This window comes from Sphaeramia orbicularis, chromosome 18 (assembly GCF_902148855.1).
Source record: "Sphaeramia orbicularis chromosome 18, fSphaOr1.1, whole genome shotgun sequence".
Lineage (NCBI taxonomy): Eukaryota > Metazoa > Chordata > Actinopteri > Kurtiformes > Apogonidae > Sphaeramia > Sphaeramia orbicularis.
This window is the reverse complement of record NC_043974.1, coordinates 44,303,518-44,320,582: the sequence shown is the minus strand read 5'-3', so window position 1 is coordinate 44,320,582 and position 17,065 is coordinate 44,303,518. Positions and strand designations below refer to the sequence as shown.

At 36.9% G+C, this 17,065-nt stretch overlaps 1 protein-coding gene across 2 annotated transcripts in view; it reads right to left on the bottom strand.

Moving 5' to 3' along the window:
* Nucleotides 1–1,082: 1,082 nt before the first annotated feature.
* stim2b (stromal interaction molecule 2b) overlaps nt 1,083–17,065 on the bottom strand; it is an 89,480-nt gene continuing 73,497 nt past the window's right edge. The window contains exons 7-12 of one of the 2 annotated variants that reach the window (XM_030162947.1): nt 14,289–14,466; nt 10,334–10,495; nt 8,769–8,869; nt 8,054–8,292; nt 6,869–7,112; nt 1,083–4,759 (exon numbers count right to left, since the gene is read on the bottom strand). In XM_030162947.1, the coding sequence (XP_030018807.1) occupies nt 4,132–4,759; nt 6,869–7,112; nt 8,054–8,292; nt 8,769–8,869; nt 10,334–10,495; nt 14,289–14,466 (1,552 nt within the window). In that variant the 3' untranslated portion in view covers nt 1,083–4,131. The remainder of the gene's footprint in view (nt 4,760–6,868; nt 7,113–8,053; nt 8,293–8,768; nt 8,870–10,333; nt 10,496–14,288; nt 14,467–17,065) is intronic. The other variant, XM_030162948.1, reaches the window with a different exon arrangement.

Here is a 17,065-nt window from a genome sequence, read left to right as displayed (position 1 = left end):
CTCCATCCCCTTCACCTTCTACTGATAAAAACATCAGGCAGGTTTACGTCCAAACAAACGTCTGCGGTCACTGGGACGACGTTCCTGAGCACATGTTCTACTGTGGAGGCCCAGAAACTAGAACTAGAACAAGTAGAACCAGAACATGTAGAACTAGAACAAGTAGAAGTAGAACATGTAGAACTAGAACAACTAGAAGTAGAACATGTAGAACTAGAACAACTAGAAGTAGAACATGTAGAAACAGACGTGGATCTAAAATATAGAAAAGGAACGGTGGATTAGTCTGGCAGAAGGAAATACACTGTAAAAAGTACAAATACTGACTCTTTAATCTAGGAAAACTGAAAAAACAGGCTGAAGTTTAGACGTTAATACTGGGTTTAACTTCGCAAACTAAAGTTCATCTTGTTACGTCATTTAAATTAGTTTCATCTCATACATTTCAGCTAATTTTGTTCATATTTGTTTTTTCTCCTTCTTGTCCAATTGTTTATGTTGCATTTTTTAACTTTTTTTTTTTTTAGATCTTTTACGTTTTTCTGTTTTTCTTTGTCAATCATTTATTTTTTTGTAATTTATACTTTTTTTGTTTTTTTCAGTCTTTTTTTAAAATCTTTTACAGCATTTGCATCCTTTTTTCTTGTCTTTTATATTTTTTTAAACTTTTTTAAAATCTAACATCTTCATCCTTTTTTCCTTGTGTCTTTTACATCTATTTCCATTGAGTTCTTTTTTGGTCCTTTTTATCTTATAATTTTGTTTTTACTTTTTATCTGACGTTTTCATCATTTGCTGCAGTTTTAACAGTTTTCATCTTGTATTTTGTCGTTTGTAGAATATTTACACCAGTATTTTCTTGCGACCATACATTTTTCTTCTACCCGTTCAGTAAAATAAAAACAATCGGGAATTTGACTCTAATGCCTGTTTTGAAAATGTAAGTAGAAAATAAAGATATTTGTTCAACTTTAAAGTAAAAACTGAAGTACTTTAAAACCTGTACTTTTGTATTTATTTACATCCAACTGCCTCTAAAACAGGAACATTTCCTGTTACAGAATGAAAAAAACAGCAGACACGGCTTTGAAACGTCTCCATTTTTTTTATTAATTCTTCTACAGTATACAAATATTCACACACAAAATGTTGTCAAAAAACCCTAATGTCTCGTAAACATTCGTTTCCTCGTCTTCGTCGTCGTCTTCCTTCAACGTGTGCTGTTCAGTCCGTCAATTTCCAAATAGCTAATATATATATTTATCTTTTTCTTTCTGTTAAAACAGAGGCCACTGAATCCTGGCGTCATCGCATCGTCCTGTCGCCGCGTCGACGCCCTGACTGTTCCGGCGCATCGCCACGGAAACGGTAAAGTCACATGACCCGTCGAGCAGAACCCGGTCCAGGATGAAGCGATGGAGGAGGCAGAAGTCACAGTGTGAAGCAGGACGGTTGACATCAGCGCTCGGTGCAGCCCGGAGGTCAGGGGTCAAAGGTCACGGGGGTCAGGGGTCGTATTGCACGGGTCGGCGTCGAGCTTAGAGAGCAGCGGCGGCGAAACTCTGTGTCGGCGTCGGATCTGGGTCACGACGGAGACGGAATTTTACGATACAGAAAAAAAATGATGAACTTGAAAATGTCTTAAAAAGAGAAACTGAACCCAGAGACGAACGACGGGAAAACGCGATTTAACGCCTCGACGTCCACAACGACAGATACGTTTACAAACAGGTATTTCCTTCTTCTGTATTTTTAACGAAACTCCGCCCACATGATAAAACGACTCCGACAGAATGAATTGTCTTACAATTAGCATCAGTATCAAATTATTGCGTTAATCTGACAAACACTGGACTTTAAAAGTGCGTCTAAACGTGTTAGTTTGACTGAAATCGTAGTTTAACTTCATTCACCAGATCAACTCCGACATGTAAACTTTAGTTTGTGTAAAAAAAAGTACAATTACATGAAAACATTTACATTAAACTGAACAAAAAACGACAACATGTTCGATGTAATGAAGGATTTTCTATTATCATTATTTTACCCATTTAGCCAAATAAAAACTCATTAATTTCACTCAAATGCCTTAAAACTAAAATGACCCTGTTTTGAAAGTAAAGACACTTGTTAAAATTGAGGAAGTAAAATTAAAAATATTAGAAAAATACTTAAAACTTCTGTATTTGTACTTATTTAGGTTACACTACAACGTGAACATTTGTTGTTAAAGAATGAAAAAAAAAATCACTTGTGAACAATTTAGTTTTACTTAAATGTGACAAATATTTGCACAGTTTGACCCAAATCCGACGGCGACACCGAGCGGTCGAAGGGGCGGGGCTTAAGACAGAACATGGAGGTGTGGCTACAGGATGCAGTTACTCAAGTAGTATCGATTACATGGACGATGATCAGGTCATTGATGGGTTAAATCTGCATATTCAATAACCTTCAGCTGTTGAACCTCCATCCGTAGAAATCTATTCAAAAACATCTACAACAAAAGGATGTGAAAACAAAGTATATATATATATATATATTTATTTATATTCATATATTGAGGCGGTGATAAGCGTTGGCACTGAGGACGCATCAGAAAACTGTGGCTCTGGCGTCGTCTGTGGCGTCTGCGGTGCCGCCGCCCATCACCTCCTCTCATCTCTAGAAGTTTCTTCCGCGAGCAGCGGCTCTTTCCCGTAAACACTAGGAAAGCAGTAGTGCAACAAACGTTTAGCAGGAGTTTTTTTTTCCAAAGGAAATTAATCAAGTACAGGAGTTCAGGAAGGCCCTAAAACACTTCACAAGATGCAATCCAGCGTCTGGAAAACGAAACCTAGACCACCCTTCGCTAAGCCCCTCCCACTCACCAATGCTACATTAGCAAAGGTTACTCTGTGATAATGAACGTGGGTCTTAGGTTTTTACTTTATTGTATTTTAATTTGAGGCTGTTTGAGAACTTAAAACTGTATTAACTACAGAATAAAACATTTTCTAAAGAGAATAACGATGCATGTAGTTGTGAAATATCGACTAGAACATGTTTAAGCACAATTTGATTGAATTTAGTTCCACATGACAATGTTAGCATCCATTTGCTAGCTTAGCTTAGCATCGTTACAAAACAGACAGAATTGAATATTAATGACGTTATTAAAGTTAAGTTTAGGTAGTTTTGTACCATTCAAGTCTGACAAAATAGTGTAAATCACGTAAAGGAAACTAACAATAGTTAGTTTAGCACACAGCTTTTAGCGAACAAAGGAAAATGTGTCTTTCTGGTGTTTCGTTTATGATATATTGTCTTTACTTTAGCCTCAAGTATTAACATACGACCCAACTTTAAGTCGAAGCACACATCCCTCATTGGCTAAAAACAGTGTGCTAAACAAGCTAACGTCTGATATTTACTGTTTTATCTATTATTGCAAAGATTTTCTCTTCCTTCCCTTAAAACCGCTGTCATTGAATGTCCAACAGCCTTTGTTTGCTAACGTTAGCATCTAGCCTCAGTGCGAGGTCCGTTCATGACTGTTACTACAGAAAAGTGCTCTTATTCTTATTTCCTTTAATATATCGGACGTAAAACCTGTAAAAACAGTTTTTTTCAGACGTATCGACGTTAAAGGGACTTAGCGAAGGGTTAATTTGGCCAAAGTGAATAAATCTGTGACGTTGTTTGTTCTGTTACTGAAAAGTCACTTCAGTAGAAACGGTGAAACACTACATACACACAGGTAAGTAAACGCATCATGGCATGGACTGCACCTTTAGACCCTACACATAGTGGCTTTTTGGTTCAAACTCAAACATAACAGACAGTGAAGGGTCCGTGAGCGTCGGCGGTCTGGACGACAACGGCCACGACCTTTGACCTTTCATTGACACTTGGTTGACCTGCAGGTTTCCCCCCGTGAGGCTATGAGTGAACTAAATAAAAAGGCATTGTTGAAAATAAGGCTACCAGTCAGGGGCTTTGAAAGCCTCTCAGACTGAGCTACATTCCATCTCCGATGACGAAAAAAAGAGAGAAAACGACATGTTTTAGCTTCAGCCATGTCCATTTTTAGTATTAGCGCTAAAACCACTCTGTGTAACGGACTTTTCTCTCTACCTGGCGCTGTAAGTTTTATTTCTTCTTCTTAAATAGACTTTTGATTTTGGAAGAGGAGCGCTTCATTTTCTCTCCATTGTCGCTGGAGTCCTGGGAGGAGGTGCTCTGCAGCTTGTAGTCCCGCCCCACGCCCGAGTCCAGGGAGGTCAGCGACGGGTGGCGGCCCACGGCGGGCAGCATGCTGGCGGGCAGCTGGCCGAAGCTGTAGGACTTCTCCAGGACGCCGTTGTACACGCCCTTCCCTGTCGGAGAGGCCACGCCCCCCTGTGAGAACTGTGCGCTTTGGGACTCGGGGATGATGCGGGTGAGGTCGGGCGAGCCGCTGTGAGCGAAGGAGTGGTGCTCCAGCGCTGGGGACGGCGAGGTGGACGGCGGCCCAGACGGGGGCGGGGCCGGAGGGGGAGGTGTGGAGGCGGAGTCCCTGAGGCTCCCGCTGCTGCTGCCACTGCTGGTGTGGGTGCTGGGGGTTGGTGTGGGGGCGGGGCTGGACACTGGGAGCTCGGCGCTCTGGCTGAACAGCAGCAGCTCCTCGCGGGAGATCTTCCGGTACGGCGTCTCCGAGCCGGGCGGGTTCTGCAGAGACTTACGACCCAGGGACGAGTTCAGGGAGTCAGTGTCAGAGCCGGCGTCCTGAGGAGCCTCCCTGAAGAAGAAGAAACACACCGTAAAATAAAGGGCAAACACCACAAGGAAATATGAACGGAAGACGGAAATCTGAGGCACATGAAGAAGAAGAAACAAATATCTGATGCTCGCCAGATGGATTTAATGAGCTAATGCTAACATGCTAACGCTACACCAATAGTGTTTTCTGGGAGTCATCGATGTCTTGTTCATCTGGTGAGTGAACTTGTCTTTTTCTAAATGTATCTGTTAGTAAGAATTAGACCGTTTGTCTGCCAGGTTGGGCTTTGATTGACAGCACAGGTGTGTCAAACATACGGCTCGTGGACTAAAACCGACCACCAAAGAGTCCGATCCAGTCCACAGGATGAATTAGTGAATGTCAGTGGTGTTAAACTGATTGTAGTTCAGGTTCCACACTCAGTCCAATATGATCTGAAGTGGATCAGAACCAGTAAAATACTTTCATAATAATCTATAAATAATGACTAATACAAATGTTTCCCTTTGTTTTAGTGTAAGTTTTTGAGGAAACACAAAAAGCTTAAGCAAAAATTGACTAGTTGATGATTTGACAATAAAGCCATTAGGTAATTATTTTAGGAAGGTAATGATATTGTTCTGTATTTGGCCTCTGAACTAAAATGACTTTGATGTCCACTAATTCATCCTACGGACCAGAGTGGACCCTGTAGTGGACGGTTTTGGGCCGCGGGCCGTGTATTTGACTCCCTTGGTTAACAGGATTTAATAATGTTAATGTTGTATCAAGTTAACGTTGCTTAATTAAAATATTTGCCTGTTTACATAAAATAGACACAGGTCAAAAATGATTAAAAATCTGTCAATAAATATACGCATTAGGTCATTAGCATTAGCTTATATTGATAAATACATATTAACTGATTAATGAAAATGTCAATTGAAACACTGGTAGTTTCCATCATTGAACTGCATTAGCTAATATTAGCAATAATTTGGCTCTGACTTGTATAATAATTCTGTTAGCATTAGCGACTGAAAGTACATGGTGACATTAAATGTGTCATTTGATCATCATCAGTTTGGCTGGTGCTTCAGTAGCCTAGCATTAGCTGCTGAGTTTCTTCCTCAGATTCAATCTTTTTTTCCAAAAAACAAGACGCCAACTTCTAATTTTTTCACCCAGACACAAAAAAGTAATTTGATTGTGTCTACCCTGTCAAGTAGCCATAACAAATGTACCCATTTACTCATTAGCTTATTGATAAGTGTTTTAATGAAATGTTAATTGAAACACTGGTTGTTACTGTGATGTGCATTAGCTAATATTAGCAATAATATGATAACTTAAATTAGTTTTATATGTTGTGGTTTTGCTAACAGAATTATCATGTCAGAACCAAAAGCAATGCCATGTGTTAGCAGCTAGAATTACATGGCGGCATTAAATGCATCATTTGATAATTATCAGTTTGATTAGTGTTTTAGTAGCTTAGCGTTAGCATTAGCTTCGTCACATTCAGTCCTTTCGACCAAAATACAAGACAGTGTCAGGTTAGAACTTCTAATTTTTTCTCCCACAGACACAAAAAAGTAATTTAACTGTGTCTGATGATGTGATAATGCTATGTCTACATTTTTAACTTTTCTTGGGCTTTTGTCTGAATGTATCACTAAGTTCATATTTGCTGATTGATGAAATGTTAATTGAAACACTGCTTGTTCCTACCAGCGACCTGCATTAGCTAAAATTAGCTTCTGTTTGGTTGGTGTTTAAGTAGCTTAGCATTAGCTTTGGTGAGTTTCACTCCTCATTCTTTCTTAGATTCAATCTTTTTGTTCAAAAAACAAGACTGCGACAGGTTAGTACTTCTAATTTTTTCACCCAGACATAAAAAAGTAATTTAATTGTGTCTAATGATGTGATAATTAATGATATGTCTAGTTTTTTACTTTCTTTGGGATTTTGTCTTAATGATACATTAATTAAAGCGCAGTAATTAAAGCGTGCTAGGAGCCTGATAATTACTTGTATTAATCATTAATTATGGTTTTCCTCGGAGGGTTCCCGTGCATCCTCCACATATAAACCTTCCCATTCAAGGCCAAGCATTAATGCATCAGTGAGAGAGTCTGGATAAAACACCTGTAAGTCCAAACTGTAAAACCATTCCGCGGCGTTCCGGCCACAGCTACATACCCCCTCCTATCCGAGCTGAACATGATATGTTCGTCGTCGGCCTCGGGGCGATAGGAGAGGGACGAGCTGGCCATGGACAGCAGGTCCGGGTCTGGGGACATCATGGAGGACTGGGGGGAGCTGAGGAGGCTCCGGCGGGACCGACACAGGCTGCTGTTCCGGGTCAGGGGGGGTCGGATCAACGCCGCCGCTGGGGACAAAGAGGCGGAGCTTTAACAACGGGACGGTTTAGTTCAGGGGCCACAGAGAAATCAGTAATAACAGTCAAATTATATTTCCATTTTGTATGAAAAAAGTTAAATTACATTAATGGAAATATCAAATTCATCTTAATTCAGGTTCCACAGTCAGACCAGTATGACCTTAAGTTGAATAATAAGATAATAACCTATAAATAAGAATTTTATCTTTGGTTTAATGTGAAAAAAGTAAAATTACATCTGAAAATACTTACATTTAAAAACTGTCCTTTCACAATAAAATGTGAACAACATGAAAAGTCTCAAGAAAAATAAGTGCAATTTCAACAATATATCACAGCTATTAACAAAACTTATAGTTCAGAAAATATTTATGCAGGTGTAATATTGTTAAAATTGCACTTATTTTTCTTCAGATGTTTCATGTTGTTCACATTTTACTGTGAAAGGAAAGTTTTTAAATGTAAATATTTTCAGATGTAATTTTACTTTTTTCACATTAAACCAAAGATAAAATTTGTAACTGTCGATGTTTATAGGTTATTATGTTATTTTACTTGTCCTCCTAAGACCCAGGAAATCCCAGCAAAGTACAAGCTTTTTTTATTAAGTGCCTACATTGGAAACATCATGATGCAACAGTTTTTTCAGATGCAGTTTTTAAAATTTGTATGGAATGTCCTTAGTGGTGGACAGTGGGTCCTAGGAGGTTAAGGTCATACTGGTCCGAATGTGAAACCTGAATTAAAATGAATTTGACACAGTTAACTTCGACATAACTTGCTGAAACAGACAGCTTTTTCAAATCTTTACATCAAAATTGAATATTTAAAAAATAATCTGCCGCCTAAAGGGTTAATATCCTCCTTTAAGGGCCAGTTTTGACCCATGGGTTGACTGTCTCCCCCCCCCGCCCCCCCAAACCACTCACTTGTGAACTGCGGAATGATGGGGGGCGTGTCCTCGTCCAGGTCGTCCACGCCTCCTGCGATGGGGTAGGGGGGCACGGACACCCGGGGCATCACCACCCAGCTGTGGTCTGAGTACAGGCTGGCCGTCAGACTGGGCAGGCCCGAGTTATTGACCACAGGGAAACCACACAGCTTCTCAATCTGCTGCCAACGGTGCAGACGCTCCCTGAGGCACGCCGTCACCTCCGACAGGGCTTTTCTGTGGACGTAGAAATACAACACGTAGAATCACATCCATCTAGTTTTAACCCAGAAAGACTCAGTGTGCTCTATATTTATTATATTATCCTCTGTATTTGTCAGTGAAAATCGTGTATTTTCTCATGTTTAATTCACTGATCCTGTAGATGTGCATTAAAGGTCAGATTCATGTTGAAAGTTATTTTATCAGAAACAGAAAACTGAAGAAACAGTGATATTCTGTGAACTAGATCATTAAGTGAACATAAAAACAACCGCCTACATTCACTGTCACTGATCCAACTCCACAGGTTTTACTGGTGAATCTATCTTGTGATGAGTGTTATGAGTCCGTGGCATTTTAGTTTCTTCATTTGGGGATTAATAACGTCATGCATCTATTACAGAGCTATCTGTCTTAAACAGACACTGCTGATGCTTGTTGGACCTGCAGACGTGTGTGTGAGATGCTGGATATAAAGACTGTGTTCTTACTTTGCTTCTAGTATCTTGTGGTCGACCTCATCCAGCGACGAACTGTGGGCGACGTGTAGAGTTCCAAAAACAGAACCTCTCTTCTTTTTTATTTTCTCTGCCTGGAATTACATTAAAAAAACCAGTGATTTCAACAGTTTCATGAATGTGACCCAGATAAAACACACACACAAACACACACCAGTTTTAACATTTAAAATTCTGCAAACATCTGGTTCACCATCACTAAAATTACCCGGTAAATAACTTTCATCGATCCCAAACTTCCCCTGGTTAAGGTTCCTAGTGAAGTGGGGGTGGGGCTGTGTGTTGAAGAACGCTGGTTAGTGGAACATGCTCTACTTTTCTGTTCACCCTCCATGTTTAATCCAGTGGCGTCTGTGAACTGGTTTATTCCATTTGTACAACATTCACTTCATTCTTCAGAACGTCTGATGAATAAGTTTTTTTGAGTGTTTAAAGTCACTCTTTTGAGCAAATTCACTGAAAAGATCGTGGACCTCGTTGAAAATATTTAACAGATAAACTCAGAAGAAACTCAGCGGGGCTTTGAGTTGGCGCCTGGAAACGATTTATTTGACCAGATAAATAAATAAATGTTGGTGGAAAAGGGACTGATGCATGATACTGGTCCATGGGTTAGGGTTTGAGGTCTGTCTATAGTCGTTAACTAGTTGTTAATTCCTAGTTTAGTCTAAGTTATATTGCAGAACTGATATTTTCTAACACCCCTAGCTGTAGTGGATTTATCGCGATATTTCATTTCACAATACTGTATCGATATTTTTAGGTACTTCTTCAAATGCAGATATTGTGGAGGTTCATTTTTGTTTTTTGTTTTTCTTTGTTGTTTATATCTTATTATTATTTAACACTGCTTTATTAAATAACAGTTATCTGAAGCATCCTAAAAGCACTTTTTACTGTCTGAGAGGCAGATGTTAGTTCCTTTGTTGGGATTGCATAAAAATAATGTTCTGATGTTACTTATGAACTAACAGAATATGAACATTTGAACAGGATCTGAAACTGTAATGTCTGCCTTGCTGAGCTCTCGCTGCTTCTAATTACCCCCAAAGCAAAAGTGGACTAAGTCAGGAATAATCTGATCTGTTTCAGTTCAGCGTCTTTGAGTACTTAGAAAAGCGCTATGTAAAGCTGATATATTATTATTATTATTATTAAAACAGAATTTCAGTTTGAACTCTAACATTTGGTGATAGAACATTAGATTCTGTTCTGATCATATAAAAATGTGTTTAGTATTTGTGCAGATTTCTGCTGCAATAATCATTTTAAAAAAAAGAAACAAAAAATTGCCTTCCTTTTTTTTTTTTTTAAAACACTATCATGATATATCGTGATATATCATATTGTGATCCTGGTATTGTGATTTGTATCGTATCACCAGATTCTTGCCGATACACAGCCCTAACTACACCTATAACCCGTCTAGTTCTGTAGGTTCAGGATCAACACCACAAAACCCAGACCACCACTGATCCAACGGGCCCCAGGTGGGTGGAGTTAAAGTCTAGGCCCCGGTGCCGGTGGGCGGAGCTTACCTCGTCCTTGGCGACGCACAGCTGGAACTCGGCGCTCTGCTTCTTGATGTTGTAGTACTGGACCTCCACCTCGTGGGTGAGCTGGAGCCACTTCTGAAGGGCCTCTGGCACCGACCGCTCCGACTGCATCTCCTTCTCCGCTCGCTTCAGGGCCTTACGGACCTGAACGGGAGGAACAGGGTCGGTCAGGTCCAGGTCTAGATCTGAGTTAAACCCACCACTAAAGACAAACACCACCTCCTCTGACGTCACTGATCCCATACTGGAGTCTCACATGACGCTAAATCTGACTTGAAGTGGATAAATACGACTCATTACCAGGAACATTCACAGTTTTATTTTTAATGCCGACGGGAAATCTGCTGTTTATGCAAAGACCGAATGAAAATAGCAAATTAAATATAGGAAAAGGCCTGATGTGGACTGAAAAATGCTGGATGCGGAGGATAATATTATAAGTCAAGCTGATAAAGCACTTTGTAAAGGTTAAATGTAGAGAAAAACTCAATAACTGTTCTGTTTTTAACCCTCCAGTATCCAGGTGAGCATGTTATGCACACTTTGGACTTCCTGTTACAAAGGTTATATGATTTTTTCATAATTTGTATTAGGTTAGAACTCAGAAGTTGTTCTTTTAAGCATGATTTTTAAAATTCTGACCAGCAACTAAAATTTGCACATTGTGAATAACACACCAAAGTGAGTAAAAAATGCACATTTACTCCCATTATAACCACTGTTTTTGATCAATAAGCCACACACACACACATATATATGTATATTTGGATGTATGTACCCAAACACACATATATATATATATGTGTATGTATGTGTGCACACACACACACAGTAATTTAATTATGTAGTAAAATTTTTTTTATGTTGTTCTGAATTAAAAAATATGTGTTTTAATGTTTGTTTACAGTAAAAACATGGCATTTAAAGGGTTAAAAATACTACAATTGAGTATTTTTATTTAAAATACACAAAAAAGACTTCAAAACAAACTATGATTTTTTTTATTCCGTACCCTTGGTGGTTAGTAAGGGCCTCTACAGGTGGATACCAGAGGGTTAATGAATAAAGCTGGCGTTAAGGTTTAAATTTAATATTTATTTATTTGATTTTTTTTATTGACATTCAGTATCAAACATTCACATTCAGTACATCACATATACATCTGTTGTCTGCTCTAAATGCCAGAATAATTTTATTTTATGTCAAATAACCAAATAAAAGAAAGAAAGAAAAAAAAGAAAAAAACTATGAACAAGTAGGGAGAGATCTTTTCCATTCAGCACAATCACTGATAGTTGACCCAGTTTTCCCAGTATGAAGAAGATTTCTCCAATTTGTGATTAACAAATGCTGTTATCTTTTCCATTTTATAAATGTCCAATTTAATAAAAGTGACTAAAGATACGGTTGATTTAACTCGTAGGTAAGATCGCAGTATTTTAGAGATGATTTTTTTTTTTTTAAGGAAATTGCAGAAATGAGTTTGTTTTAGGTTGTTTTAGGCGGACATCACTGATCCAATACTGTAATAACATCAAATCTGCCTTGAACTGGTTAAATCTGACTCTCATTAGAAAGTCAAACCTCACATGGATCCACGCTGTATTTTTTATGCCGAGGCCGACGGGGAAATCTGCCGGTTATGCAACGACGGAATGAAAATGTAACATGAAAAAGTACATAATGAGTCTTTTCATTTCAAGGTGTTTCGGTGGTAATGAATATATTTACACGCATCGACAGTCATTTAACAAATATCTGCTTCTCCTTCTCCTGAGATTACACTGAGAAAGAAGCTCCACATGATGATAAATGAGACTTTACTTCATGCATAAACCAACAGATTATTATAATATTGAGAGTGAAATGCACGTTAATGGAGGAACTGAGTCAAACTGATGCAAATGCTGCTCCACAATAACAAACAAATGACTTGCAAATGTTCAATTACTCCCATTCTTTCCCCCCGTTGGTGCATTCATTGTCCTATATTTGATGCTAGTTTTTTTCCACTTTGGAGTTGCACTTTAATTTTGCTTTTGTTTTGCTATGTCTGCATGAAAGAGGCTTCAACTTCTATCTCACTGTGATTTTTTTTATACAATAAACATCCACACACCCAAAAGTTTTTGTTTTGTCGTATTTTATTTCATTTTGTTTTGTCTGTGTGTAAATCTGTTGGTATGAATCTATCTGATGAGTACTTCAGTTTGTACAATCTAAGTCTTATGACTGTACGTATGTTGAATGTCTACAATAAATCATAAGTTTAAAAAAATAAATAAAGAACTGAATTGAACTGATTGCTCTGTTGTTTGTTGAAGCAGTAAACCTGTTCAACACAACACTGACTGGAGCGCAACTGATGAAAGTTATTATGACGACAATTTTTTTCTAATAATTTTTTGTATCACCTTTATTATTTGCACGAACACATACCTTGCATGTATTTATTTATTTCATTGTATTGTCTCCTGGGTTGGTTTTTATATATATATATATATATATATATATATATATATATATAAATTCCTAAAAAAAATCACCTATAATTACCTCCGCCAAGGAGGTTATGTTTTTGCCAGGGTTTGTTTGTTTGTTTGTTTGTCTGTCCGTTAGTGTGCAACATAACTCAAAAAGTTATGGACAGATTTGGATGAAATTTTCAGGGTTTGTTGGAAATGGGATAAGGAAGAAATGATTACATTTTGGTGGTGATCGGGGGTGGGGGGGCCCACGGGGGCGGGCCACTGATCAGCCTTGGCGGAGGTCTGCGCTCTCCGAGTGCTTCTAGTTGTCCTATAGTTTCATCAGCTGTTCTGATGTTTAGGTCTTTCTATGGCATTTGTGTCTTAGTTCAGTTAATTACTGATTAAATACATGATAATGCTGTTACATGTGAATATATTTTCCGAATTAAAATAAAAGTGTTGGTTTTTATTTGACTGGTTGAAGTAGAACAAGAGTTTTCTTTTAATTTTCCAGTTTTTTTTTCTGCACTGGTTGAAATGTGAATAAAACTAAATAAATACATTACATATTACATTACATAAATACAATACATTAAACTTAACACTTATTGAAGGACAACCATAACATAAACACATGTAAATCTTATAATTGTATAAATACTGAACCTCCAGGTGTATTTTTACTGTTTTTTGGTCTTTTTTTTTTTTTTTTTTTTTTTACAGTTGGCATTAATTTGATGAAAGAAAATCTCCCCAGTATCAGTTAAATGAATTGAACATTTTAAAGCTTGTTTTCCTTATGACTTCACTCATTTACTGATCATTTTCTTCATTATTTATCATTATTTTATTAGTTTATGATTAATTTTTTCATGTCTCATTTAGCATTTGACTTATTTTAATTTAATTTTCCCATATTATTTTCTTTATAATTTTGTTTCTTTCATTTTCCTCATATTTAAAGAAAATTTCTTCATTTTTAGTTAGTTTTTCTTATGGCTTTACTCATTTATTGGTCATTTTCTTCATTATTTATCATATATTTTTAGTTTATGGCAAATTTTCTCATGTCTTATCTTGTATTTTAATTATTTCTGTTTAATTTTTCTGTATTATTTCCTTTTTATTTTCATTTTCTTCATTATTTATCATATGTTATTAGTTTATGGCAAATTTTCTCATGTCTTATCTTGTATTTTAATTATTTTTGTTTAATTTTTCTCTATTATTTCCTTTTTATTTTCATTTTCTGCATTATTTATCATTACTTTAACAATATTATTTCCGGTTTTTATTGTGTTTTTTGGTCGTAGAGAAACAGTTCACTTTAATTTTTATAAAAGTCAAACACCTCGGTATGATCCATATGAGCTGTGAATGAACCTCTTGCGGTTCTTCCTCTGGGGTCAGAGGTCGTGGTTGTGTCCTTCCCGACCCGGACCCTGCTGTCACGGTTCTGTTCCTACCTGGACCAGCTCCTCCTCGGCGTACTTGAGGCGGCTCAGCTCACACTCCGCCCCCTCCCTCAGCTCCCGGAGCCGATGGGCTTCGTTTTTGGCGCCTGTGATCTCGTCCCTCATCTTCTGCTCCAGGTTCTGCTTCTCCACGGCGACGGTCCGGTTCTCCTCCTGAGCCTTTTCCAGCCTGAGGAACCGAAAAACACCACAGACGGGACCAGACCGGGTCAATACGAGCCAGAGTTCACATTAAAGTCCAGTTCAGGTTCTACATTCAGCCCAGACTGATCCAATAATAACAGAAAAAGACTGAAAAAAGGCACTTATTAGATAAAAATTTAACCAATATTAAACCGATTTCAATCAGAAAATCTATTCTTTTTAAAACAAGATGTGATTTATTACTTTATTCCTGGCTTTTAACAACTTCTGCTCTAAATAAACAGGTGAATTAATGTACACTTCATTATTTTATTCTATTAATTAGAACAGGAATGTCAAATTCATTCCAGTTCAGGTTCCACATGCAGACCAATATGATGTAAAGTGGATCAGAACCAGTTAAATAATCAGAGAAACCTAGAAAAATAATGACAAATACAAACTTTTCTCTATGTTCTAGAGTGAAAATATTCACATCTATGAACGATCCTTTAAAAAATGTGACTAACATGAAACAAACTGGAATTTTTTGGGGTTAAATAAGTGTAATTTTATCAATATTCTGCCTCAGTTTATCATTTACTCATGTACGTTATAACTGACAGATACAGTGGATCTACAAATACACAAAACATTTAATAACAGACAGAATATTGAATTTGAATTATTTCTATTTCATTCTATTTCTATTTCATTATCTGTATTATTTACTTTACTTCCCTGTTAAATATTTTCTTCTCTCTTAGTGTGTTTCTCTTATTATTTTATTAATTTTTGGTTAATTCTTGGTCATTTTCTTCATAATTTTTTAATGGTTAATTTTTTTTTTATTTATGTAGTTGTTCATTTTCTCATGCACTTTCCATTTTATTCAGTTTTTCCCCCATTATTATTAAAATTTCACTTGTTTTCCTTAAGACATTTCAGGTTGTTTATGACTGTTCAGGTTATTCACATTTTCTGTTAAAGGATAGTTCATAAATGTAAATATTTTCATGTAATTGTATTTTTTTTTCACGAAAAATATAAATATTTGTAGTCGTTATTTTGTTATTGTTTTACTGATCTGACCCACTTTCGATCAAATTGGTCTGAATGTGGAACTAAAATTTGTTTAAACTTCTTAATTGTAAATATATTCAATAAATTTTTTTTATTTCATAAACTCATCCCGTGGGCCGGATTGGACCCTTTTGTGGGCTGGTTTTGGCCCACGGACCGTATGTTTAACACCCCTGATATAAAACATCATCATTAAAATAAAGAAAAGTAGGTGTGAAAGTAAAAAGTTGCAACTGACTTAAACTACAACACAACAAAAACACACATGAACAGTTGCCAAATCAGTCCTAAAGGTATTTTTTAAACATGATTTTAGGCTTAAAAAAAAAGAAAAGAAAAGTGAGCAAATAACATAAACAAACTAAAATAAAATCATCCTGAAACTGTCTCCAGGTTCCATCTTTGTCCATTTGTTCCATAGATAAACCTTGTATTTTAGTGTACGTTTGTTGCAGTGTCATCTTTCCACCAGCAGATGGCGGCGCCGTTACATAACAGACTGATAAAGGTCAGAATCTGTGCAAAGTTTGTCCAGATGAAAAAAACAAAGGATGAATCTAAAGGTCTCAAAACACACACAGATCAGTGAACATCACAACTCCACATATTAGACACTGAAACCTGCAGCTGGTGTCCACTTTAGACAGTTTTAGGCTCATGTTTTCTATTTATTTCTGTTGTTTTAAGCGCCTTTTTTCTATTTAATGACAGAAACGTACTATTTTATCCAGTTTTTATTACTCAATATATTTTATTTTCTTCTAACAAAAAAAGACAACATAAGTAAAAATAATGAAATAATTATAATTTAAAAAATAATCCCATATATAATCATACTAATAACCAATTAATCATAAATAATCATAATTTAAAAAGATGTTTCTATTTATCATTAAATACTTTGACATTCTTTAAAAAAAAAGGAACCATCTATGTGGAATGAGAAGAACTGTTTTGTAAATGTGAGGATGTCTCGTCAAATGTAAAGCTTTAAAGTTTCGATTAAATATATTGGATGCAAATACAACTATTGTCCTGAGCATGGAGGCATAGAGTAAATTACACCCCAAATACTAAGTTATAAACAAACCTGTTTATCAGTTTATCTGTTACTGCGGCTTCACTGACCCCAGATCTGTTTACTCTAACTCTAGTTCTTTTCCTCTGATCATCTGGCTCGTTTGTTTGGTGTGAATGTACAATAAAATACTCATGTCGATCAAAGAAGTGAAATCTGAACAGAATAAAAACATACGTCTGCGTCCGATTCAACAGAACCAAACACAGGAAGTGGACTACAACACAGGGCATTGTGGGTAAATACAGTCTAAAGAAGTCATATTAAGTCATATTTTTTCATGATATAGTCAGTGATGCAAAATGAAATTAATTATTGCTCTTTGTCTCGTTCAGTAGATAAATAATACTTGTAGTGTTAGATCTGCTTAGTGTTAGCTTAGCGCTGTTAGCTTAGCGCTGCAGAGTTCGTCTCACTGTCTGTTGTGTTTTTTAAATCTTTCCTGACATACACTGGTCTCAGACTGGTTTAAACATTTGACCAT